Genomic DNA, 26,056 nt, shown 5'->3' on the forward strand with positions numbered 1-26,056 from the left:
AGTCACATTTCAAGCACCGGATGAACGGAACGAGGACAAGAAATTTGGTCACAATGCTTCCCCGAAGTGACATGCGGCTGCCTTCCCGGTCACAAACAACCTCATTTTTTGAAAACAAAAATCAGAGGCAACTGGAAAATCCTCACCCGTTCGATTAAAAATCGGACGGCGCTTAGGCCTCCGTTTATCCCCTCCCATATCCTCTTTCCGCTCTCTCCCTCTCTTCCTCGCTGCCTCAGTTGGCAACTTGACGCTCCCTTGTCTCTCTTCTTCTCCCTCCTCCGCCCGCTCGTCCACCTCAACCTCATCAGGATAAGGTAGCCAGTAGCACGGCACGCTTCCAGAAGCTCCCGCCGGGCCCAATCCCGCCGCCGGCGCCCGGTCCTGGAAAGGCTGCATGCATGAGTAGTCGCGCTGCCGCCGCCGCCGCCGCCGCCGCCGCAGAGGAGCCATGGGGATGGTTACCGCTGCCGCCCTTCTCGCCTCATCGCCGCAGACTCCGCTCGTCCGCGGGTATCTCCCCGGCCTGCCGAGGCTGCGCCTGAGGCCGGCCTCCCCCTGCGTCAGCGCGCTCAGGTGACTGCTTGCTGTCTGCTTGGGATGCTCTGGATGCCCTGTCTGCTTTATAAATGGCTTTGCGTTTGTTTGGGATGCTTGGCGCTAATTGCACGCGAGATATTGGATGTTTAGCATGAAAGTGTTAGCCGGGGAAGGGATTGAACGGACGCAGGCGTTTCTTACTTTGGATTATTGGTTTGTTACGGCCTTATGGATGGTCTAGAGATAAGTTCAAGTCAGGTCAGATTTAGGCTTCTCCGGAAGCTTGGTATAGGACCTAGAAAATGCAGGTGGCGTTGGCACTTCACTTGTGGGTCGATTGTTTATTAAGTGACACCGGAGTTTGTGAGGAACAGTGCACATTAGTTAATGCGATGAATATTTTCTTGTCAGTATGTTTTCGCCTGAGCATGCGTGCTGATTCCTACGCTGTATTTTAGATCATCCACAATTGAATTAGCAAAACGTTAGTAGGTTGATGTATGCCAAGTTAGTGGATTGATGTTGCTTTTGTTCTTGAGTTACAATGTTTCAACTTTCAACTAACATGTTAGTATTTTTGCAGGTCAAACAATTTTGTTCAAAGGTGTTACATCGCAAATATTGAGGTTGATGTTAGCAATGTAAATAAGGAAGAGGAGGCTTTCGATGATCATCCATCATTACCGCCAGGCTGCTCTATTCCAGTTGTCAATATCCTAGGAGATGTTCTAGATTCTAGTCCTTTTCCACCACATGATAGTACTCAGCACCATGCCGATTTTGAGGAGCTGCCGGTATGTATTTTCTTTCCTCCACCATGGTCTTCGTCAAATAGTCTTGTTTTGTCGTCTACTGACAGTCTGTTCATAATTCAGGTCTTATCTGAAGGAGAGCAACAAACATTGGCCGCCACTCCAGCTCACCCTGCTGGACTACATGGTAAAGGCATTTTCATGGCACCATAGTTGGATTATCTTTATATAACTGTTTACACTTTACGCGCTAAGCCATGCAGTTAATAATTAATAATGTTGTTCCTTTTTGAGGAATATGGGTTCATTAACCAAAGTATCTGCTATTGTAATATTTCATAATTTGCAGCTGATTAATGTTTTCAGTTTTCAACTCCTAGTATGTGACAAGCAGGCATACCTACCCCTAGTGATTTTTTTAATCTTTTTACAAAAAAATTAAAATAATTGATGGGCAAGCCTCCCGGCAATCCATCTATCATGGAACTTAATACCCCTTTAACATCATTTATGCAGCTCTCTATGCTAGCTACTTGTTTGGTAACCTTGTGGAACAGCTCTGGAATTTTGCTTGGCCTGCTGCCCTGGCAATTCTTCATCCAAGCCTATTGCCTGTGGCTATTGTTGGTTTCTTCGGAAAGGTGCCCATCGCTGTGCTAAATTCAAGAGATGTTAGTAGAATCAACAATCTAAATTATTTTATGATTTCCAGCTCTCAGTATTTCTCGGGGCTCCAATAGTTGGCAAACTTATGGATCATTTCCCGCGAATACCCATGTACACAGGATTGAATGCTGTCCAGGTACTTGCTTTATTTTCTCTGCTTTCTTGCATTATGGGCAAAGAGAATAGATTGCTCTAGATTATAATTTTATGCACAATGAAAAATAGTTTATGCCAGTTTTCTTCTCAACCCGACTATTCAGGTGGCCACTCAGTTAATATCAGCTGCAATGGTCATATATGCTCTCAAGAACGCGGGCCGTACTTCTACATCAGCTTTGCTTCTCAGGCCTTGGTTCATTGTGCTAGTGATAGCCGGAGCTATTGAAAGGCTTGCAGGATTGGCACTAGGAGTTTCCATGGAGAGGGACTGGGTTGTGCTGGTATGGTTGCTAATCCATATTTTGTTTTGCAGATTCTTTCCTATTTTTTTTCAATGAAATGCATTCCACTCCTAAAATAGCAAGTGTTAGTGATTTAGCAACGGAAAGCTTGCAATTGTAAGAAACACTTAGGAATTACAAATAGCTTGTTTTCTTGTCGGTTTTGACCAACTGTATGCCTCACTGTTCTTCTTTCTCTATGAAGTTAGCAGGAACAAACAGGCCTGTTGCATTAGCTCAAGCTAATGCCATGCTTAATCGACTTGATCTTCTTTGTGAGGTGAGATAGTCCTACGTCCTGACGATATAGAGCTTGCATCTTTTTAAATTTATGAAGACTTCGGGAGATGACAAGAATGTCTGTTTGGTGGATCTTGTTATCTTATTATTCTGTACTTTAATCACAGCATGCAATCAATTTTGAGTGGAAATTATAGTTGCATAACATGCATAACCATTTTGGATATCGCAGACCGTTGGTGCTTCAGTTTTTGGCCTTCTGCTCACCAAATACGACATAGTAACCTGTTTGAAGATTTCCTCTGCTCTAATGATATGCAGTTTTCCCATTCTGGTATACCACATATATCTTTAAGCTGAATCTTGAATCACCAGATTTAGCATACATTAGCATACTCACAAGATGCTGTATGGTCTTTTTAGGTTATGTTGGGTCAATTAATTAACAGCGTCTCTTGTCATGCGCTTGATTCCTCGAGAACCCCCAGTGACGAATCTATTTGTGCTGATCTATTGGATGTCCGCAAGATAGGTGAGGAAGTTTTTCTTAGAGAATGTGCAAAAGCTTTGCCCATGTTACCATGAAGCAGAAAATCAAGTAATATACTAGAGTCCAGGCACGAAGTGTTTTTTCATCCATTTAAAGGAAAACCCAGCACCAAACGTAGCAACACATCATAATGCCTAATCTCACAGTGGATCGTCCCAGTGAGGAACTTAGATCAAATTAGTTATTTAAGTTCAGTTATATGTGGATGTTCTGATATTCTCTCTACCATTCAGTTCAAAATGGCTTAAGTTCTATCAAGCATGGCTGGAATGAGTATAAGCAGCAGACAGTTCTACCTGCAAGTGTAGCTACCGTGTTTCTAAATTTCAATGTGGCACTTGCTCCTGGCGCGATAATGACTGCATTGTTGATGCATCGGGGTATGTTTCCCTTTCCCAGCTCAAATTTATCAATTTCAGAGAAATGTCTACAAATTAGTAACAGCTGTTTAACAGGTATTAGTCCATCTATCGTCGGTGCTTTTAGTGGATTGTGTTCTGTTATGGGTCTTGTTGCAACATTCATCTCCTCAAGCCTGGTGAAAAGAGTTGGAATTCTAAAGGTTGGATCTATACCTTTTTCCCATGTCTACACTATTTGTCACAATTGATGCTAACTTACCTCAATTTTCTTTGGTGCATACTGTTATGTTATAAATACCAGGCGGGAGCAGCTGGATTGATATTTCAAGCTTCACTCTTGTCAATTGCTCTCACAGTGTATTGGGCTGGACCCATCTCACAGAGAACACCTCTGCTCATCTTCCTCGCTTCCATTGTGAGAACAAGACCTTAGCTACAAATTACCCTTCGATTAAGAGTTTGACGAGTACAATAGACTAAACATTGCGGCGGTTTCCTGTTAATTTTCAGGCATTATCTCGGTTGGGGCACATGTCTTATGATGTTGTGGGGACACAGATCATCCAAACAGGAGTTCCTGCTTCAAAAGCAAACCTTATTGGAGGAATGGAGGTTTCAATTGCAAGCCTTGCAGAGTTAGTCATGCTTGCTATGGCTATAATTGCAAATGACGTCTCTCATTTCGGCTTCCTGGCGATCCTGTCTGTATCATCGGTTGCTGGGGCAGCGTGGATGTTCTGTCGGTGGTTAGGAAATCCAACGGATGAACAGAGGGAACTTTTCATTTTCGATCCTCATTTCCAACTTCAAGCAACGTAAGTTCTAATTTGTTCCATCAGCCCATTACTTCATGAAGAACATACCAGTGCCCAAACACATTTGACTTCCATACTAGAGTTTCACTACCAAGTGTTATGTCATTAGGGCTTCATACTTTATACAACTGTTTTTCCAGTCAACCATCCTAAAACTGAACTGTTAGCAGGATCATCAAAGTAAAAGAAAAAATGTTATGTAGTCATGATAACACGTGAATATCAAATTGATATGCAAACAAATGTTTATGATTCAACTGTTAAGGTGGCAGTTCAACATCCCAACAGACCTGCTACTGTTACAAATGACACTTACGTATAGCATTCCCATCTTATCTCGCAGATAAAAGCGGGAGCAGAGCAGTGGGCGATCGAGCGCCCAGTTGGCTTGCTGCCGCTTGTGCTCGGAGTCATACAGCATATCCCCATCTCTTGTCTTGCAGATAGAAGATGCACCAACCAGACGCATGCTTGGACCCGGAGTCGAAATGGGGCTTGCGCTGCAATGATCTGAAGATGTTGTACAGAGTTGCTGTTACATCTTTGACTGAATATGACACACACTTAGGAATTAGACACAGAGACACCCATTTGTTCGTTGTAGTCTGAGCCACCCAGCAGAACTCAACTTGTACATCTCATTTTCTTTTCTTTATCCATCTGCTGTATAGATCTACTATCAGTCACATCGTTGCCTATTCTTGCTGAGGTAGAACGAACGTGACCATCGCTAGTTGTAACAAAATCAGTAAGGTTTCGTTCTTGGATCTGGTACCTGCACTACAGCTGCTCCCTCCAAGAATTTTTCTGCTTCCCGGATTTTGGTGCGGCTGTGTGGAATTACTGTACTGTCTGACGATCCTGTGTGTATTAGTACTTGTGGGCTCACGCGTTGTACATGCCAGCGAGTATATATAAAGTAGAAGTGTATAACTACAAGGTATGACATTAAGCTGGGATGGTTAAGAGGACAGTGGTATCCCGAGCCCCCTCTCTCGAAACTATTTTCTTGATAGATCTCTGAAAATTGGTTAGGGTTAGAGATCCTCGGTGGTCCTACCTTCCTCTTGTGGCTCGAGGAGCTTCTGGTGCCGGCCATGGTGAAGATGGCCGGTGATGGCAGAGAGTAGCGGTGGTGGTGCTTCCTGTCAGCACTGCCCTAACCCTAAATCGGTAGGGGATGTAGGTGGGGGTGTACGGCGTCACAACGAACCTCGTGATCCGAGCCGCCGACCCCCACCTTTTTATATATAGTGCAGGTGATAGGGGCCCGTCACCCATAGTGGGTTAAGTGCCCCCGATCAGGGCGCGAATCTGAGGGCCCGGTGGGCCGTTGGGCCCACACGGTGGAGATCATCCTAACATTCTTCCCCTTGATCTTAACTTTTACTTTTGACCTTATACTTTTACTTTACTCGTTTCATAACAGATCAATACATAGAACATGTTTCATCGTCACAGCTCAATTGCCGATAGAATCAGACAGCCACAACGTACCTCTTTGTTTTAAAACAAATTCTTTAACCTTGGGCCCTTTTATTGTCCGGAAATGTTAGACTATACCATAAAACCCATGTCGACTATGTGTTCTCTGAACACACAGGCCGGTAAGCCTTTAATAAGCAGATCTGCAAACATTTGTCTGTTGCTTTTATGCTTCAAGCATTTCTACATAATTCCGGACTTTCTCCTTTACAACACATAACAGTGTGTCAGTGTGTTTGGCATCAACACTTGACTCGTTATCATAGGAGCGAAAAACTTTAAAATGGTTATCGCTATTGTCAACCATTATCAACTCCGGGTACAGGTCTCCTTAACCATTTTGCCTGTTCCCCAGCCTCATATCAAGCTATAACATATCTTTGCATCACATTGATGATAATTGTTTCATTCTTTGGAGCTTTTCCACACAAAAACCACCAAGTGTGAAAGTTAGCGACAATTGTGGATTTCGCTATACATTTCACAAGTCTTGTCTTTGTACTCACAATCTTTTTAGAGCACTTATTTCTTTCAGCTTGAGGCCGATATCTTTGACTCCATTCCATTGATCTATATATAGACTGGACATTGCCAAAACAACCCGGTGAATTGTGTTAGGGTAATATATTGAGCTTCCAACAGCTGAAGCATATGGTACCATATCCGTTTTCAATCTTTTCTCATCAACTTTTGGAACATCATAGTTTCCAGCTCCATTACCCTTGACTATAAGAACAAGCGTAGGTTTTCTCGCATGCATACTTTAGAGACCTTTCTTAGCATGTCCATGCGACATTCCTAATACCTGATTTTATTATTTTCTTGGTGAATCTCGATATTTATAACGAGAGACACTCTACCGAGAACATTCTTTTGAACTTTGAGGACAAGAACCTTTTTTTTCTTTTTCTTCCTGCAGCATATTGACATCACCACTAGCAAGTAGGACGTCATCCACATGCACTGTATTAGGAAATGAATTTCCCATTCTATAAATTTGCATGAATACAATTGTCCTCTCATTTTCTTTAACCCAAAATAACATCTGATTCTTTTAACTTTAAATGCCACTGTCTAGAGGCTTGCTCTAGTCCATAAATGACTTCTTGAAGCAGTATCACGTGCGTTCTTTACTTTCATCTGATGTAAATCAGATCATGATGTCGGTCATGACGTGCCACTAACACCCATTGTAATCTGTTCATTCTCTTTGCACAAAATCTTTCGATTTAAGTCGCGCTTTACACCTTTACGTATTTCCTTTGGAGTCACATTGACCTTATAGACCCTTTACAGCCTACTGTTTATGCTCCATTGGAAATTACTTATGAGTCTCAAACATTGTCGGGATTCACCAATTTTATTTCATCTCACATAGTCTCTTATCATTTAGACAAACAGACACTTCTCTAAGCTTGATTTAGCGCTTTAAATGAGGTGAGATCAACCTCCATTTGAATTTCACTAACATAGACTTTATAGTAATCAGAAGTATCTGATTTTCTCATTCCTTGAGACCATCTGTGTCTCAGGTACTGACACTTCTTTCATATGGGGCTGTTGATGCTCTGTCATTGCCATGAGGCAAATTTAATTCTATAGTCTTTCATTTCCAAGAGGCAATAGGTTTTACAAGGACCTATATCACAAGATCCATGTTTACTCATTCATCCTTTATGGAGCTGACAACAGGTGTTGTATAGGTCATACAACATGCTCCCCCAGATTACTCCATCTTCACTAAAAATGGCATATCTTTAAACTTTATAATTTGGGTTTATTCTGTTAAAACTTTCTTTTTTATGGCACTTTAAACACCGTCTTAGTATTCCTTAGTCTGCTTTCGGAACTGTAAAAGATCCAGAAATACAACTATTCCTTTTCTTTAGGGGTATTATTATGACCGTCGTACTCCCCCAGATGATCACATTCTTCATTAATGGATATCTCATATTTCTTTATCCCCTCGAAATGTGGTAAGAACTTTTCTTCCACAATTTCGGAAAACCATTCACAACTCTTGTGAAGTGAGGAAACTTTGATTATCCACTTCATTTATCTGATTACTTCATACGTAATGAAGTTATCTGTTAACTGGTATGGGAGTACTTTTTCCTTATTCCATTTCAGAAACTCAACTGAGTTCTTTATCATTAGTATTTTTGCAAGACACATTTGCATATCATTCTTATCTTTAGGTTCGTCTGTAACTTTTTTTCTCTTTGGATTTATTGAGTGCTTAATGACCGTTACACATAAGGTGTACGGTTGATACTAGGAAAGCATAATAGGTACTCCATACTTTTCTCCCAGAGTGGGACACATTAAAAGCACATGAGTCATCATATCTTTCTCCTGTCATACATGATAAGTTCTTTGCCAAAATTTCTCCTGACATATATGATTTTTGACATAATACTATGTCAACTTTACCCAGTTACGCGGGTATTTTCCCAGACTTTCCCCGCCATGCGGGTTTTATCATAATCCTCTTTTCCTGCTATGCGGGTAATTCCCTGTAAGGAACATGAATGCCAGAATTGGCTCTTTTGACTGCTTATGCAATCATTAAATTCAGAAATAAATCCGAACGCTCTTTGACACACATGCTTAATCCGACATTGGTCAAATTAAACACGCATGTTGCTTGTTTCATCTCAAATCGTGTTGACTGAAAAATCTTCTTCATATAGAATACATGAAAGACATTCGTCAACCAAGACTCTCAACGATCTATCCGTTTTCTTTTGTTGGATTAATATCCAATAATTCTTTTCTTTTGAAGCCATTCTTAGAGAGAACATACTCCCTCACGTTATGACCTTTCTTGGTCATCTTTCGGGTCACAAGTACCCAGCCATTCGCTTTCACGAATGAAAGCATGAAAAACTTTTAGTCTGAGAAAACTTAGCCAATAATCAACAATAATGAGCAAATAACCCTACGTTGGTCTGGTTAAAAAATATGCACATTAAACTTTTTTTAAAACTTTCTTTTATATTCTAAATCACCGTTGTGGCAGAATTAGAATAAAACAACATCCTTCTACATTAATTCCATATCACCGTTGGGCGGAAATAGAAATAATGCATATAACTCATAAACAATGTGATGATAGTATTTTTATTAAACAACTTTGCTAAGAAATAATCATCATCATCAACTTTATTGCACCGAGAACAAGAAATATACTTTTCTCTAGCTCAAGAGCATTTCTTGATCTTTATCAATTCTCTGAAAATTGATCACTTTGATACAAAATTTATTAAAGATAAGACTCATATATAGAATTATAGTACTATTATCATCAACGTTGGTCAGAAAATAACAATACTATATTTTGACTTTAAAACAAATATCTTTCTTTTGTCATAGCAGAAACTATCTGCATCTTATTTCACCCACAGGGGAAAAACATTGCTAAGAACAATTCTTCCAATTAAATTTTTTCGTTGGTTCCAATTTAACTTTATAATATCCTGTTAGAGAGAGAGAGAGATGTGAGCAGAGCCCTCATCTGCTCCCTTGCGCCGGCGTGGATGTGAAGGCGGCGCCCCTGCTGGCCCCTTTGCCGGCGTGCGCGAGCACCTCTAGGGTGAACGCGCCACCGTCAAACGGCTCAGTGGTGGTGCCCTTTGCCCCTGTGGGGTGTGTTCTTCTTCCAAACGGCTCGGCTTGCCGATGCCCGTCCGGATCGAGAGGAACGGCGCGGCCTTGTGGCGGCGCTCTTTGCCGGCGAGCCAAGGCTCTGCTCCGGTGATTTTCTTTGCCCTGTCTAGGGTTCTTTGTGAGGGGAAATGCTTCTGTGATTTCTTTGCTATGTTTTATTTCTACCCGAAAAAAAATCTAACCCAAAACAGGCTCTGAAACCATTGATAGATCTCTGAAAATTGGTTAGGGTTAGAGATCCTCCGTGGTCCTACCTTCCTCTTGTGGCTCGAGGAGCTTCTGGTGCCGACCATGGTGAAGATGGCCAGTGATGGCAGAGAGTAGCAGTGGCGGTGCTTCCTGTCAGCATTGCACTAACCCTAGATCGGTAGGGGATGTAGGTGGGGTGTACGGCGTCACAACGAACCTCGTGATCCAAGCCGCCGACCCCCACCTCTTTATATATAGTGCATGTGATAGGGGCCCGTCACCCATAGTCGGTTGAGCGCCCCCGATCAGGGCGCGAATCTAAGGGCCCGGTGGGCCATTGGGCCCACACGGTGGAGATCATCCTAACACTTCTACGTTCTTTTTAACGCTAGCAAGATTATAATAGCATCAATTTTAGTACCTAGTCCCAATGCAAAACCGGAAAGGGTCAACATTTTCGACAACAAAACCGAAACAATTTTTCTTCTTCTCCAACACGCATCCAAATGAGCGTCATCTTGTATTAGAGAGAAAAAGGTCAAGATGATGCCAGATACAAACAACAAAGGCCAAAGGGCCATAAACAGACAACGAAAGCCCTAGGGGCTACCTTTAACAAAGAAAACTCAAAGAAAGGAAATAAAAACAGACTACAGCGGATTCCTGATGGTGATGCATCAAATCACTCCATTATCAACACTATGGCTTAAGAGAAAATGGCGTGGTGCCATTAAATGTGACATTAGAAGTCAAGATATGCATCACTCATCAGTTTCAACTTCCAAAGACGAATATCATAAAGCCCTTCTTTCGAGTTAAGAACACACAGAACAATTTATACCATCTCTGAAGAATTTATCTGTATTTGTATGTCAGAGTGATCAAGCCAAACAACATCAAAATAGTGGCAATGAAACAAAAAAAAAACTGGGTCCAGAGTTGGCTCTGATCGTCAGACAGAGGTCTGCATTCTGCAAAGTAGCTATACAACAGTCTACTTGATGACCTCGAAAAATAGAAATTCAGGCTGGAGCTTGCAGTCCTTGAAACGTTCTAGCAAATGCTCCCAACTATCTTCTCTCTGCATGGAGGAAGTTCACACCAACAAATCAGCAAGTTAAGAATAAAATGGCTACAAGAAAGAATACAAGGCCTTGATCAACACCCAGGAGTCACGAGTAACTTACCTCAACAGTCTCGAAGCCATATATGACCCACTTGTCCTCGTCGCGAGCAAAGCAGAGGTAGCGGTCATCAGCATAGCAGATCTGCAAGAGTTTGGATTGCAAGCTAGCATAAGAAGGATGCTAAATTGCACTGCATTTGCAAGGAGTGACTATGCTTGCATATGTAAGCAGGCAAATTAAGTAACCAGAGCATTAAACCAACCTTGCAATAGGCATGTACTAATACTCAAAGCAACAGAAGAGTAAACAGAGACAGAGAGATAGGAAGTGTGCATATAAAAGGTTCTGCAACCACTCCATGCGATTTGATGAGGCCATTTCCTATTCGCTATAAAGGGAGGGAAAATAATGCAAAATATACTTGTGAGAGCAGCAGACTTTAAAAGGTCTAACCAGTTTACCTACATATGATACTTCTTCAACCGTTCAATCAATGGAACGTTTATAAAAAGAACTCAGCGACGTAAGGATCACACAAGCTATTGATTCTTGCTGAAATTCTTCTGTCGAGTCTTCTAAATATCTTGATATAAGTGAAGTAGGCAGGAAAAAATATGCCACAGATAGGACCATTCGAAAACTTGCAAATATCTCTCCAACTCCAAGTACGAACCAACTCAGATATGATGTATCATAGTTTAAACCTTCTATCCACTTCTTTAGACATAGCAGCAAAATGCCTTGTCAATGTAAAATAGGCAATTTGAACCAGGTGACAACGCCGTTTAACCATGATCCGTTTTGTTCCACAAAAGTAAGAACCTTGCTTCAGTCTTAGAACAATACCAACTTGGCCTCCAGTAACAGTCAAGGAACAGTAAATAATTAGCAACACAACTTACAAAAGGTCATGAACGTCAACCAATACAAATAGCTCATTGCTTTTTCTCATTTCAGGATTACCTTAACATGAGAATTAAATGATAAAAATATTTGTTCAGCTCCATTAACAATTCAATTTAGGAAAATAGAATAGTTTGCTGTGCACGTACCATGGATGTGACAGCATACATTGCTGCAGAATGAGCACTTCTGCAAAAGAACTCAGTGTCAAGGGGAGACGTGATGCCAGCCAGAACTTCAGATAGTGTGTCCTGGCTTTCACTGCCACCCAGCCAGTTCAAAACTGCCAACGTGATGAATATTTGTTGGTGTAAACTACTGCAAGCTATGATGTATGAATAAAATAAAAGCCAACTTATAATTTGAGACAATTAGCGTTACCTATTGTAAAGAAGTGTGGTGTGTTTGCAAGAAAAAGATCAATATTCTGCAGACTTCCACAATGGTCGCATTTGTTGTCCTCGCGGAACTGTTCATCCAATAGAACCGGAAGCTCTGCAGAGGACTTGATCTGTACAAGGACAATTAAAACCTCTAGTCAATATTTCCTACTTTCTAGAATACTCTTGCGTCAATATCCACCTATACAATGTTGGCTAGGCAGAAAACTATTGCATACAGCATACCTTTGCTGTTTGAGGTGAACCGGCATCAAGTTTATGGAAAAGTGTGGTATACAGGTATCCACCGGAAGACTTCCCACAGCTACAGCTGATTTGAGCATCGAATTTGATCCCAAAAAGATAATGTGTTGGGCATATGCAATCTCCGCACGTGATTCGGTTCACTGCATGTCTCTCGGTCTCCTTGTTTTCTCTAAAACGCGAACAAGTTTCTGACATATGCAATTCAATGAGAATTGTGGCCACAATCTCAGAAGCAAAAGTTTTCCCAACCTGCGGAATTGATTCACCAGGAATTCAGGATTACTAATTGCGTGCATGATCATATAGGACAGACGCAGAATGCAGTTGTTTTTAGGTCAATACTTTACACACAACGTAAAAGAAACACAACAGCGATGCAAAACACAACAGAGCATACAATAACAACATACTCCCTCCCTAAAGAAATAATAGAGCGTTTAGATCACTACTTTAGTGATCTAAACGCTCTTATATTTCTTTACGGAGGGAGTACCTAAATTCGCCCATTCTAGTGCATATACTTGGTATCAATATTCAGCATGCATAAATATACAGTAAATAACAAGAAAAAACAATTAATTCTGGTATGAACTAGGACTGTTTCCCTCTGTGGAGTGTAAGATACCGCATCTATGTTTTGTTGAAAACAGTTGCAGACCTCCAAAATGACCACAAAGTAAGAAATGAACACATGCAAATAAAATAAATTGAAGGTAGCATCAGCACCGAACTGGATTACATCCTCTGCTTTCACGTTGTAATCTAATTTCAATTAATTTTTGTTTAAACGGTCTTGCAAATATATGCAATGGTGATTAAGGTCTAACCTTTTCATAAAAAGTGCTGCAATCTACAACTCTGCAGAGAAGAGTCTTCATGTAAGTCAGTACAACATCGGTTAAGTGGTGGTCGTTTTTCTCCCAAGAAGAGAAGATTTCATAAAATTGCTGTGCAATGCAGGGATTATCAACTGACGGGATCCATACAAGTGGCCCCATCAGAAGTTTATCTCTGAAATGCCTCAGATTGCACAATGACTGCACACATACAAAGGAAATTATAGGCTGGTTTTTCAGATTGCCCAATGACAGGAAGACATACATAGGAAATTATAGGCTGGTTGTTAAAAGATCACATGACCAGATGCGAGTGTCTCTTACCTGTATGATTACACTCAAGATAGACAATTCTTTATCAGCATTGTTCTTGTGGGAAACAGTAAGGCTTTGTTGAGAACTGGAGGTGCTTGCCGTTTCCTTGACAGAGTGGCCAGAAGTTCCTGTATTATGAAATTGTAAGAAGTATTAGTGACATAACAGAGCATATTTTATATTGTAAAACTGAGAGCATGCAACAACATATTTGTTAGTTCAAACAGGTATTTTCCAAGAGGTTAGATTGAATGGAAGTTTTCCTTTGGAACTGAGTGCGAAGTGGCCTATAGGAAAAGAGGACATCCTAAGGATTCAAATCCTACATACCAGATAACTTCTAATAGAATATTACACTGTAAAAAACCCTCTAATATAGTAGTACTCAAAATTCGTAAGGATGGAAATCCTAATAAACTACATAGAAATTCCTCTGAATCAAGGAGGCATAAAACAAGCAGGCTAGGGCAATGCCAGGTTTAGATCGTTGAGATATAACTAAATTATTTGTTACGACAGCAGAAGAACAAAAGGCTCCTGGAAAAGTCAATGTGACATGAGGTAATACAAATTCATTGGGCAGCAGGAATTTTACCGCATATAATATCAATATTGGCATCAGCAAATCCAAGACGCCTGGTACCAGGATGATTTAGATAAAAAGGAATCCGTTTCTTCAATTCTATCTGCAAAGATGGTTATCAGTTAGCACACAATATGGGCAGTTGAGCGAACATATGGGCATATATAACTATAAAAACTAATCACGGCAGATGTTAACGGACCCATTGGTATGATCTTGCAAGGGGAAGAATGATTTCACGATAGTCCACAACAGTAACTTGAAGAAACTTTAGCCACAATTTCTCTATTCGAGAACAGCACTCCTGAAACTGCAATCAACAAGCAAGCCAATCATTAGTCTGATAAACATCACTATAAGCAGAACAGTGAACTAAGGAAGAATGCTAAATTGAAACCATGCCATATGTATAAGTGCTAGACCTTAGTGCTAAGTGTATCTTTAGGCAACATCCTCAGCTTCTCCCTGATGCTCCCAAGGATCTCAGATCCTTCTCTGCATTTCCTTTGTCGCATTTCAGTGAAGGGCTCTGCCTGTATTCCAACAGATGGTGAAAGCAGCAAGGATTCAAACATATCCTGCACCCTTGGTAAAAGGAAGGTGTCAGACTGGCGGCTGAGAGTTATCCCAACCAACGAGTGATCATCCTGTGATGTATTCTCATAATATACTGGATCTATAAGTGACTGCAGCTTCCCCCAGAGCTCATCTCGGTGCTTGCTGCATATGTGTTGCCAGAGCGAACTAGTGTCTGAAACTTCTTGCCATCACAACGGGAATTGAGGCAAATCCAAGAACTCCATGACTCCTGATTCTTGAGAAAGCGCGTTGCATCAGAAATGGTCTTTGCTGCCGACTTGTCGATTCCATCATAGTGCGCATGTAGCGTATCAACCGTCACTGATACAACGCGTTGGCCCTGCGGTGCATTCTTCATGGAGGACCAGTATAGTGCAGCCACAACTATGATCTGCTTGAGCAAGACACGGAGCTGCTTCTTGACATAAGATACTCTGGCATCAGAATCTGCCCCAAGAGCAGCCATGGGAGGTATGTCATCCCACTTGGGGTCATTCGGCGTCTCGATGCGAAGTGCCCGGCGGCACTCTCTCTCCGCAGCATCAAAGTTATCCAGGACGAACAAGAGCTTGGCGTGGAACAAGGCAACCATGAGCGAGTGGTCGAAGTTTTCTGCCGCTTGAGACACGGTGGTGAGCGCGCGGCGCAGAAGCTGCTTCTTGTCCATTGCCGGATCGAGGGCACGGACTGGTGCCAAGTCGATGTACGCGCGGAGTATCTGGGCGCGCGGCGAGTAGGGGTAGGTCTCGGCGAGAAGCCTTGCACGGTCTCGCGCTTCATCGGCGGCAGGCCCGCCGAGATTGCTGGCGTCCAGCAACTTGGCGGCCTCCAATGGCAGAATCCTGTGGTTGATTCTTTCCGCGAAGCGCTCCATCGAGATGCTGGCGCTCTTCACGGCATCGCGCCTTCTCTCCTTCATGCTTGAGTCCCCGCTCATGTCGTACACCACGTTGTACAGCGCCGGGTCGGCTTGGTCGTTGTTGGCGACCGTGTCGAGCATGCGGAGAAACTCCTTCTGCGCGTCCTCGAAGCGACGGCAGTCGGCGAGCGCGTCGGCGTGGTCGGCGTTGGTGACGACGCAGCTGGGGGCGAGCCGCGCAGCGGCGGAGAAGGCGTCGAGGGCGGCCTGGCGGTGGTACTTCTCCAGCGCGGACGCGTTCTCGTCGTCGTCTTCGTCGTCGCTGTGGACGCCCCTGTCGTTCCGCGCCACGAGGAAGGCGTGGCGGTGGATCAAGCCGGCGAGGTTGAGAGCGACCGCGGAGCCCGGGTGCACGGCGGCGAGCACTACGGCGCGGGCCACCGCAGCCTCGTGCTGGCCGTCGTAGTGGAGGTTTAAAATCTCCCGGGCCTCGTTGCGGATGGAAGCGGCCTCCGCGGCCTCGTGGTTCGCCATCGCCGGGGCGCTCGGAGAAGTTGCCCGGCTGGCGTGGAAACCCGGGGAGATGCGCGCGAGGTGTTCGCCGAATTGCCGCAGAGCGCGAGCGGGAGCGGGAGGGGGGAGCGTGGCGTTGGGCTTGAGGCCTAGGGTTTGGGTGGAGGAGGCGAGTTGCGGGCGGAAACGGGAGGGGAGGTGGAATGTGGGATTGACGAGGCGGCGGTTTTGAGTTGGTGAAGCGTGCACGGGGAGGAGGAGGAGGAGGAGGTATTTATATTCAGCGTCGGGAAGAAGACGGGTGGTGGACTTGACGACTCCTGGAAGACCAGATCATCAGGAACAGCAAGAGTGCCGGTGATCGAAGCGGGAGCCGCTGCAGTTTGCTAGGCCAACTCATTTTTTTTTTTCTAAAACAGGGAAAGGCCCGAAGGACCTGGATGCTCCATTTGTATTGACCAAAAAGGGTTTTCGTCATCTTTATTATATTATAAAGCAACATCACTGACAACAAATTCAGTATTCAAAGAGTTCAAGATTCAAAATGCGAGAACGAAAAATAATAGAGTCATGCTGGGGCACAACATAACAAACCCCTACATAAATCAGTAAAGCTAGTCAGGGAGGCGGTGGAGTCGGGGGACCGAGATGCGAGGCGGTGGAACGAACCCCGACGATGATCATGTCGATGTTGTCCTGATAGCGCCGCTTACTAAGTGGCCCCATAGCTATAAGAAGCCACGCATTTTGTATATCGCGTCACTCACACGAAATGAAATCACATGTTCAATCACAACTTATTGCGAATGTTCCATAGAATCCAGATAAGGATGCCCACGACCACCCAAAGGGAGGGCCACATGGTTGGTTGAAAATCAAGGACCTCACGAAATATACCCGGGAGATTGTCATGAAACCATTTGCCACCCACAACCTCCCGAAGACAGCTCCAGAGGAATCAAGCCGCGGGGCAAGAGAAGAATATGTGGTTGGAGTCCTCTGGGTCCAGTTGCCATAGGGGATATCCTCTACTCCCGAAGGAAGGTGGCTACGGACCAGTTGCCATGGGAATATCTTCTTCAAAGGCAATTTTATCTCCCACGGGAGATTTAGTTCCTCCAGCCCTGGGGTGGCCACGATGGCTTTATAGAGTGATTTAGCCGAGAACAAACTATTCGGTTAAAGTTGCCAGCTAACCGAGTCTTGTTCAAGGGAGGGTGAGTGTAGAGATACACACTCAAGCAAATCCTCCCATTGGTCCCGTTCTAGGGGGACAAATGTGCGTATAAAGCTAATGTTGCCAAGGTTGGCCAGGGTGGCTGTTGGTGTCAAAACCGACAGATCTTGGGTAGGGGGTCCCAAACTATGTGTCTGTGGATCAATGGTAACAGGAGGCGAGGGACACGGTGTTTACCCAGGTTCGGGCCCTCTCTAAGAGGTAAAACCCTACTCCTGCTTGATTATATTCGATGTGTATGATTACAGAGTTGATCTACCTCGAGATCATTTGTTGTGGTCTAAAACCTGAGGGTATGATGAATAATGTCATAATTATCGACTAGCCTGGCCCTGGCTTATATAATGTACCAGAGGCCTAGGATAACAAGAGTCCCAGTCGAATACGTTGGTGGAGAGGAGTCCTTGTCTTGATCACCAAGTCTTTGTGGAATCTTCCTTGTATGCGGCATGGGCTGTTCGAGGTGGCCCATGAGTAAACTGCCATGGGGGTCCTCGGCCCGATCCACCTGGTCGGGAGACGACATGGTGAGTACCCCCTAGTCCAGGACACCGCCAGTAGCCCCCTAAACCGGTCTTCAAGTTGGGGACGCTCCTCGATTCTTCCGAACTGCTCTTCATCTTCGGTCATCGGTCTTGAAAACTGGTTCAACAAATCTTCTCATCTTCGATCTTGAGGATCGCCAAAGTGAATCCGAAGGGTTTACACGTCGGGTATCCAAGGAGCCCCTTTAAGTTCTCGGCCTTTATCAATGCCTTGTTATTTTTTACACCACACCTCGGGTTTGAAGTTGTTCCCGTGCGGCGGTGTCTTCTTGTATCCGAGCTCCAACGACGGACTGCATTCGAGGTATCTTTTGCAACTAAGCACCAACACCGAACTGTATCCAAGCTCCAACGTCGGTCTATATCCGAGCTCCAACACCGGACTGTATCCAAGCTCCAACGCCGTACTGTACCCAAGCTCCAACGCTGGACTATATCCGAGGTGTCATGGATCATCTTGGCTTGAAAAAGTTTGAAGGAGCTTATCTGAGCTTAACGCTGAAAAGCTCTCTATGGAGCCAGCCGCTCGCAGCCGAGCTTTTACGCCGGACTGCTTCCGAGGGGATGCACCACCTCGGGATTGGGCTGATTGTTTGCGGATTTTATTTCCGATTGATGCAATTTATTTACTGACGAGATATATGGCCAGTAGCCCACATGGTGTGTGTCGTCCTAAAATCCGATATGCACATTAGAGGGGATAGTGATCGGCGGACGGGCCCTTGAGAGAGGGTTTTGAGAAGTCGTCGTAATATATTAGCTTAATTCCAAATAAGTCCCAGTTGGTACCTATTGTCGTCCGAAGACGCGTTTGCCCATAGTTCGGTCAAGCCGAATAATGAGCACTTTGAATTTTCTGCATTGAATAGGCAATGCAGTAGCCCCCGAGACACTGGTCGGGTGGCAACACCAGATCAAGGGATCGATGCACCCCTTTAATATTTGTAAATGATAAGCTCGAATCCCAGTAGCCCCCGAGCCTTAATACGAGCACGGGTGGCCGAATTAAGGATCAATATCCTGATTAAAATCACAATTTAAGTGTAATGACTCTATGTATCCAAGTACTTCACATCATTAATGCTCAGATCCGCATTGTACAAAACTTTGTTGACCGACCATCGGCTTCAACCTCTCCGGCCAGTAGCCGAGGAGTGTTTTCCTACTTTATAAAGCCATTATAAGGGCAAAGATTTATGGAAAATAAGGCAATCTAGCCATATGGTTTAATAAACAAAGGTACGCAGAGAGATATGAAACATCTTCCAAAGAAAATAATCCCGCTATCGGTTCCTTTCTTTGGGTTGTCATGCTGATCATGATCATGAAACCTCACCTCCGATCAATGTGGGAGGAAAATATTAAGGATTTAGTTCGGGGAAAGTTCCTGAACTCTATGGTATTAATGAACCGAAATTTCACTTCCCTCGTTGCCGACCAATTATATTCTTTAAGATGGCTAGCTTTCGGCTTCTCCCAGTCTGAGGTACTAACACGGATGACCCGAAAGTAACAATCACAGAGGTGCTCCCTTTACCTCCTAGCCGAACAATTGGGAACGTAGGGGTAATCACAGGAGCCAGGCAACCCAGCTTGGCCAAAATCTTAAGTCAAATTGATGCATATTATGGCTTTATAACGATAATTACAGAAAGTAGCGCTTGTATAATAAATACAAACGCTGATGAGATATCTTTATTTTGACTCCGTTGTGACCGTTTATCATTTGAAAGTGGCCCATCGTCGGCTTCTACCCCTTTGTAGATGCTACACAGGGTGTTTCCGCAATAAGAAAACAACCCTTAGCCGATGTCTCGGTGCCCGAAGGCGGTTGTGTTAGCGGAAACAAGGCATTCAGATATGCGGGCTTTATAACTTTCACTTAGTCATAGGAGCTTAAAGTTGGGAGGTCAGTTACCCCCGGTTAGTGTTCGGCGACAGTCGAGGTCAAGCCGTAAACTTTGGCCAATGTTATGAACGGACCGTCATTTAACATGGGGTGACTGAAGGAAATATGCCCTAGAGGCAATAATAAAGTTGTTATTTATATTTCCTTATATCATGATAAATGTTTATTATTCATGCTAGAATTTTATTAACCGGAAACTTAGTACATGAATGAATACATAGACAAAATGAGTGTCACTAGTATGCCTCTACTTGACTAGCTCGTTAATCAAAGATGGTTAAGTTTTCTAGCCATGGACAAGAGTTGTCATTTGATGAAAGGGATCACATCATTAGAGAATGATGTGATTGACATGACCCATCCGTTAGCTTAGCACTTTGATCGTTTAGTTTACTGCTATTGCTTTCTCCATAACTTATACATGTTCCTATGACTATGAGATTATGCAACTCCCGAATACCGGAGGAACACTTAGTGTGCTATCAAACGTCACAACGTAACTGGGTGACTATAAAGATGCTCTACAGGTGTCTCCGATGGTGTTTGTTGAGTTGGCATAGATCGAGATTAGGATTTGTCACTTCGTGTATCGGAGAGGTATCTCTGGGCCCTCTCGGTAATGCACATCATTATAAGCCTTGCAATCAATGTAACTAATGAGTTAGTTGCGGGATGTTGCATTACAGAACGAGTAAAGAGACTCTCCGGTAACGAGATTGAACTAGATATTGAGATACTGATGATCGAATCTCAGGCAAGTAGCATACCGATGACAAAGGGAGCACCGTATGTTGTTATGCGGTTTGACCCATAAAGATCTTTGTAGAATATGTAGGAACCAATATGAGCATCCAAGTTCCGCTATTGGTTATTGACCAGAGATGAGTCTCGGTCATGTCTACATAGTTCTCGAACCCGTAGGGTCCACACGCTTAACGTTCGGTGACAATCGGTATTATGAGTTTATGTGTTTTGATGTACCGAAGGTTGTTCGGAGTCTCGGATGAGATCACGGACATGACGAGGAGTCTCGAAATGGCCGAGACATAAAGATCGATATATTGGAAGGCTATGTTTGTGAAGGAAATATGCCCTAGAGGCAATGATAAATTTATTATTTATTTCCTTATATCGTGATAAATGTTTATTATTCATGCTAGAATTGTATTAACCGGAAACATAATACATGTGTGAATACATAGACAAACAAAGTGTCACTAGTATGCCTCTACTTGACTAGATCGTTGATCAAAGATGGTTATCTTTCCTAACCATAGACATGAGTTGTCATTTGATTAACGGGATCACTTCATTAGGAGAATGATGTGATTGACTTGACCCATTCCGTTAGCATAGCACTTGATCGTTTAGTTTGTTGCTATTGCTTTCTTCATAACTTATACATGTTCCTATGACTATGAGATTATGCAACTCCCGTTTACCGGAGGAACACTTTGTGTGCTACCAAACGTCACAACGTAACTAGGTGATTATAAAGGTGCTCTACAGGTGTCTTCGAAGGTACTTCTTGGGTTGGCGTATTTCGAGATTAGGATTTGTCACTCCGAGATTAGGATTTGTCACTCCGACTATCGGAGAGGCATCTCTGGGCCCTCTCGGTAATGCACATCACTTAAGCCTTGCAAGCATTGCAACTAATGAGTTAGTTGCGGGATGATGTATTACGGAACGAGTAAAGAGACTTGCCGGTAACGAGATTGAACTAGGTATTGAGATACCGACGATCAAATCTCGGGCAAGTAACATACCGATGACAAAGGGAACAACGTATGTTGTTATGCGGGCTGACCGATAAAGATCTTCGTAGAATATGTGGGAGCCAATATGAGCATCCAGGTTCCGCTATTGGTTATTGACCGGAGATGTGTCTCGGTCATGTCTACATTGTTCTCGAACCCGTAGGGTCCGCACACTTCAGGTTTCGATGACAGTTATATTATGAGTTTATGAGTTTTGATGTACCGAAGGAGTTCGGAGTCCCGGATGAGATCGGGGACATGATGAGGAGTCTCGAAACGGTCGAGACATAAAGATCGATATATTGGACGACTATATTCAGACATCGGAAAGGTTCCGAGTGATTCGGGTATTTTTCGGAGTACCGGAGAGTTACGGGAATTCGCCGGGGAGTATATGGGCCTTATTGGGCCATACGGGAATAGAGGAGAGAGGCCAAAAGGAAGGAGGCGCGCGCCCCCCCTCTGGTCCGAATTGGACAAGGGGTGCAGCCCACTTTTCCTTGTTCCTCTCCCCCTCTTTCCTTCTCTCCTACTCCAACAAGGGAAGGAGGAGTCCTACTCCCGGTGGGAGTAGGACTCCCCCCTTGGCGCGCCCTCCTCCTAGGCCGGCTACCTCTCCCCTTGCTCCTTTATATATAGGGGCAGGGGGGCACCTCTAGACACACAAGTTGATCAAGTTGATCGTCTCTTAGCCATGTGCGGTGCCCCCCTCCACCATAGTCCAACTCGATAATACTGTAGCGGTGCTTAGGCGAAGCCCTGCGTCGGTAGAACATCAACATCGTCACCATGCCGTCGTGCTGACGAAACTCTCCCTCAACACTCGACTAGATCGGAGTTCGAGGGACGTCATCGGGCTGAACATGTGCTGAACTCGGAGGTGCTGTACGTTCGGTACTTGATCGGTCGGATCGTGAAGACGTACGACTACATCAACCGCGTTGTGCTAACGCTTCTGCTTACGGTCTACGAGGGTATGTGGACAACACTCTCCCCTCTCGTTGCTATGCATCACCATGATCTTGCATGTGCGTAGGAAATTTTTGAAATTACTACGTTCCCCAACAGTGGTATCAGAGCCTAGGTTTTATGCGTTGATGTTGTGCACGAGTAGAACACAACTGAGTTGTGGGCGATATAAGTCATACTGCTTACCAACATGTCATACTTTGGTTCGGCGGTATTGTTGGATGAAGCGGCCCGGACCGACATTACGCGTACGCTTACGTGAGACTGGTTTTACCGCCGTGCTATGCACACAGGTGACTAGCGGGTGTCAGTTTCTCCAACTTTAGTTGAACCGAGTGTGGCTACGCCCGGTCCTTGAGAAGATTAAAACAGCACCAACTTGACAAACTATCGTTGTGGTTTTGATGCGTAGGTAAGAACGGTTCTTGCTAAGCCCGTAGCAGCCACGTAAAACTTGCAACAACAAAGTAGAGGACGTCTAACTTGTTTTTGCAGGGCATGTTGTGATGTGATATGGTCAAGACGTGATGAGATATAAGTTTTTGTATAAGATGATCGTGTTTTGTTGAAGTTATCAGCAACTGGCAGAAGCCTTATGGTTGTCTCTTTATTGCATAAGATGCAAGCGCCAAATAATTGCTTTACAATTATCGCTATGCGATAGCAATAGTTGCAAGAGCAATAGTTGGCGAGACGACCATGTGACGACACATTGATATAGATCAAGATGATGGAGATCATGGTGTCATGCCGGTGACGATGGAAATCATGACGATGTTTTGGAGATGGAGATCAAAGGCACAAGATGATGATGGCCATATCATGTCACATATTTTGATTGCATGTGATGTTTATCTGTTATACATCTTATTTTGCTTTGATCGACGGTAGCATTATAAGATGATCTCTCACTAAATTTCCAGATAAAAGTGTTCTCCCTGAGTATGCACCATTGCCAAAGTTCTTCGTGCTGAGACACCACGTGATGATCGGGTGTGATAAGCTCTACGTCCATCTACAACGGGTGTAAGACAGTTTTACACACGCAGAAATACTCGGGTTAAACTTGATGAGCCTAGCATATGCAGATATGGCCTCGGAACACTGGAGACCGAAAGGTCGAGCGTGAATCATATAGTAGATATGATCAACATAGTGATGTTCACCATTGAAAGCTACTCCATTTCACGTGATGATCGGTTATGGTTTAGTTGATTTGGATCACGTGATCACTTAGAAGATTAGAGGGATGTCTTTCTAAGTGGGAGTTCTTAAGTAATATGATTAATTGAACTTAAATTTATCATGAACTTAGTCCTGGTAGTATTAGCATATCTATGTTGTAGATCAATAGCTCGTGTTTAGCTCCCCTGTTTTATTTTTGGTATGTTCCTAGAGAAAACTAAGTTGAAAGATGTTAGTAGCAATGATGCGGATTGGATCCGTGATCTGAGGTTTATCCTCATTGCTGCACAAAAGAATTATGTCCTTAATGCACCGCTAGGTGATAGACCTATTGCAGGAGCAGATGCAGACGTCATGAACGTTTGGCTAGCTCAATATGATGACTACTTGATAGTTTAGTGCACCATGCTTAACATCTTAGAATCGGGACTTCAAAGATGTTTTGAACGCCATGGATCATATGGATGTTCCAGGAGTTGAAGTTAATATTTCAAGCAAATACCCGAGTTGAGAGATATGAAGTCTCCAACAAGTTCTATAGCTAAAAGATGGAGGAGAATAGCTCAAACAGTGAGCATGTGCTCAGATTGTCTGGGTACTACAATCGCTTGAATCAAGTGGGAGTTAATCTTCCAGATAAGATAGTGATTGATAGAATTCTCTAGTCACCATCACCAAGTTAGTAGAACTTCGTGATGAACTATAATATGCAAGGGATAACAGATATGATTCCCAAGCTCTTCGTAATGCTGAAATCAACGAAGGTAGAAATCAAGAAAAATATCAAGTGTTGATGGTAGACAAGACCACTAGTTTCAAGAAAAGGGCAAAGGAAAGAAGGGGAACTTCAAGAAGAATAGCAAGCAAGTTGCTGCTCAAGTGAAGAAGCCCAAGTCTGGTCCTAAGCCTGAGACTAAGTGCTTCTACTGCAAAGGGACTGGTCACTGGAAGCGGAACTGCCCCAAGTATTGGCGGATAAGAAGGATGGCAAAGTGAACAAAGGTATATTTGATATACAGATTATTGATGTGTATTTTACTAGTGTTCATAGCAACCCCTCGGTATTTGATACTGGTTCAGTTGCTAAGAGTAGTAACTCGAAACGAGAGTTGCAAAGTAAACAGAGACTAGTTAAGGGTGAAGTGACGATGTGTGTTGGAAGTGGTTCCAAGATTGATATGATCATCATCGCACACTCCCTATACTTTCGGGATTAGTGTTGAACCTAAATAAATGTTATTTGGTGTTTGCGTTAAGCATAAATATGATTGGATCATGTTTATTGCAATACGGTTATTCAGGTAAGTTAGAGAATAATTGTTGTTCTGTTTACATGAATAAAACCTTCTATGGTCATACACCCAATGAAAATGGTTTGTTGGATCTCAATCGTGGTAATACACATTTTCATAATATTGAAGCCAAAAGATGCAAAGTTAATAATGATAGTGCAACTTATTTGTGGCACTGCCGTTTAGGTCATATTGGTGTAAAGCGCATGAAGAAAATCCATGCTGATGGGCTTTTGGAATCACTTGATTATGAATCAGTTGATGCTTGCGAACCATGCCTCATGGGCAAGATGACTAAGACTCCATTCTCCGCAACAATGGAGCGAGCAACAGATTTGTTGGAAATCATACATACTGATGTATGTGGTTCGATGAATATTGAGGCTCGCGATAGGTATCATTATTTTCTGATCTTCACAGATGATTTGAGCAGATATGAGTATATCTACTTGATGAAACACAAGTCTGAAATATTTGAAAAGTTCAAAGAATTTCAGAGTGAAGTGGAGAATCATCGTAACAAAAATAAAAATTTCTACGATATGATCACAGAAGTAAAATATTTGAGTTACGAGTTTGGCCTTCAGTTAAAACAATGTGAAATAGTTTCACTACTCACACCACCTGGAACACCATAGTGTAATGGTGTGTCCGAACGTCGTAACCGTGCTTTATTAGATATGGTGCGATCTATGATGTCTCTTACCGATTACCACTATCGTTTTGGGGTTATGCATTAGAGACAGCTACATTCACGTTAAATAGGGTACCATCTAAATCCGTTGAGACGATGCCATATGAACTATGGTTTGGCGAGAAACCTAAGCCGTCGTTTCTTAAAGTTTGGGACTGCGATGCTTATGTGAAAAAGTTCAACTTGATAAGCTCGAACCCAAATCGGAGAAGTAAATCTTCATAGGATACCCAAAAGAAAATGTTGGGTACACCTTCTATCACAGATCCGAAGGCAAGCTATTCATTGCTGAGAATGGATCCTTTCTAGAGAAGGAGTTTCTCTCGAAAGAAGTGAGTGGGAGGAATGTAGAACTTGATGAGGTAACTGTATCTGCTCCCTTATTGGAAAGTAGT

At 43.3% G+C, this 26,056-nt stretch overlaps 1 protein-coding gene and 1 pseudogene across 3 annotated transcripts; one reads left to right on the top strand and one right to left on the bottom strand.

Annotated features, from left to right (window-relative positions):
* Positions 1-219: 219 nt before the first annotated feature.
* Positions 220-5,180, top strand: IREG3 (iron-regulated protein 3). Of its 2 annotated transcripts, XM_048693222.2 has the most exons (14): positions 221-576; positions 1,124-1,334; positions 1,416-1,479; positions 1,809-1,933; positions 2,005-2,094; positions 2,219-2,398; positions 2,604-2,678; positions 2,871-2,972; positions 3,062-3,170; positions 3,422-3,568; positions 3,644-3,750; positions 3,852-3,965; positions 4,061-4,365; positions 4,709-5,180. In XM_048693222.2, the coding sequence occupies exons 1-14, from the start codon at positions 452-454 to the stop codon at positions 4,710-4,712; spliced, it is 1,758 nt and encodes a 585-aa protein (XP_048549179.1). In that variant the 5' UTR covers positions 221-451; the 3' UTR covers positions 4,713-5,180. The 2 variants fall into 2 exon arrangements, with proteins under 2 accessions (XP_087381790.1, XP_048549179.1); XM_087525664.1 differs by lacking the exon at positions 4,709-5,180 and having other exon boundaries at positions 220-576; positions 4,061-4,369.
* A 5,343-nt stretch (positions 5,181-10,523) lies between these two features.
* LOC125528785 (uncharacterized) lies at positions 10,524-16,452 on the bottom strand (annotated as a pseudogene). Its single transcript, XR_015604098.1, has 10 exons — positions 14,542-16,452; positions 14,322-14,429; positions 14,132-14,222; positions 13,546-13,664; positions 13,213-13,422; positions 12,365-12,634; positions 12,120-12,249; positions 11,888-12,021; positions 10,896-10,976; positions 10,524-10,789 (listed from the first exon to the last, which is right to left on the bottom strand). The product of XR_015604098.1 is annotated as an uncharacterized LOC125528785 (transcript).
* Between the last annotated feature and the right edge of the window lie 9,604 nt (positions 16,453-26,056).

The sequence above is a fragment of the Triticum urartu genome, chromosome 5A, assembly GCF_056163025.1.
Source record: "Triticum urartu cultivar PI428250 chromosome 5A, HENAU_Tu73, whole genome shotgun sequence".
NCBI classification, from domain to species: domain Eukaryota; kingdom Viridiplantae; phylum Streptophyta; class Magnoliopsida; order Poales; family Poaceae; genus Triticum; species Triticum urartu.

What these genes read in the sequence shown, in the direction of transcription:
- IREG3 (XM_087525664.1), top strand. Translation starts at nt 452, where the DNA reads ATGGGGATGGTTACCGCTGCCGCCCTTCTCGCCTCATCGCCGCAGACT. An exon ending in AGAGGGACTGGGTTGTGCTG is followed by an intron (nt 2,399 to 2,603) that starts GTATGGTTGCTA and finishes TTCTCTATGAAG; the next exon opens with TTAGCAGGAACAAACAGGCC. An exon ending in TCATCTTCCTCGCTTCCATT is followed by an intron (nt 3,966 to 4,060) that starts GTGAGAACAAGA and finishes GTTAATTTTCAG; the next exon opens with GCATTATCTCGGTTGGGGCA.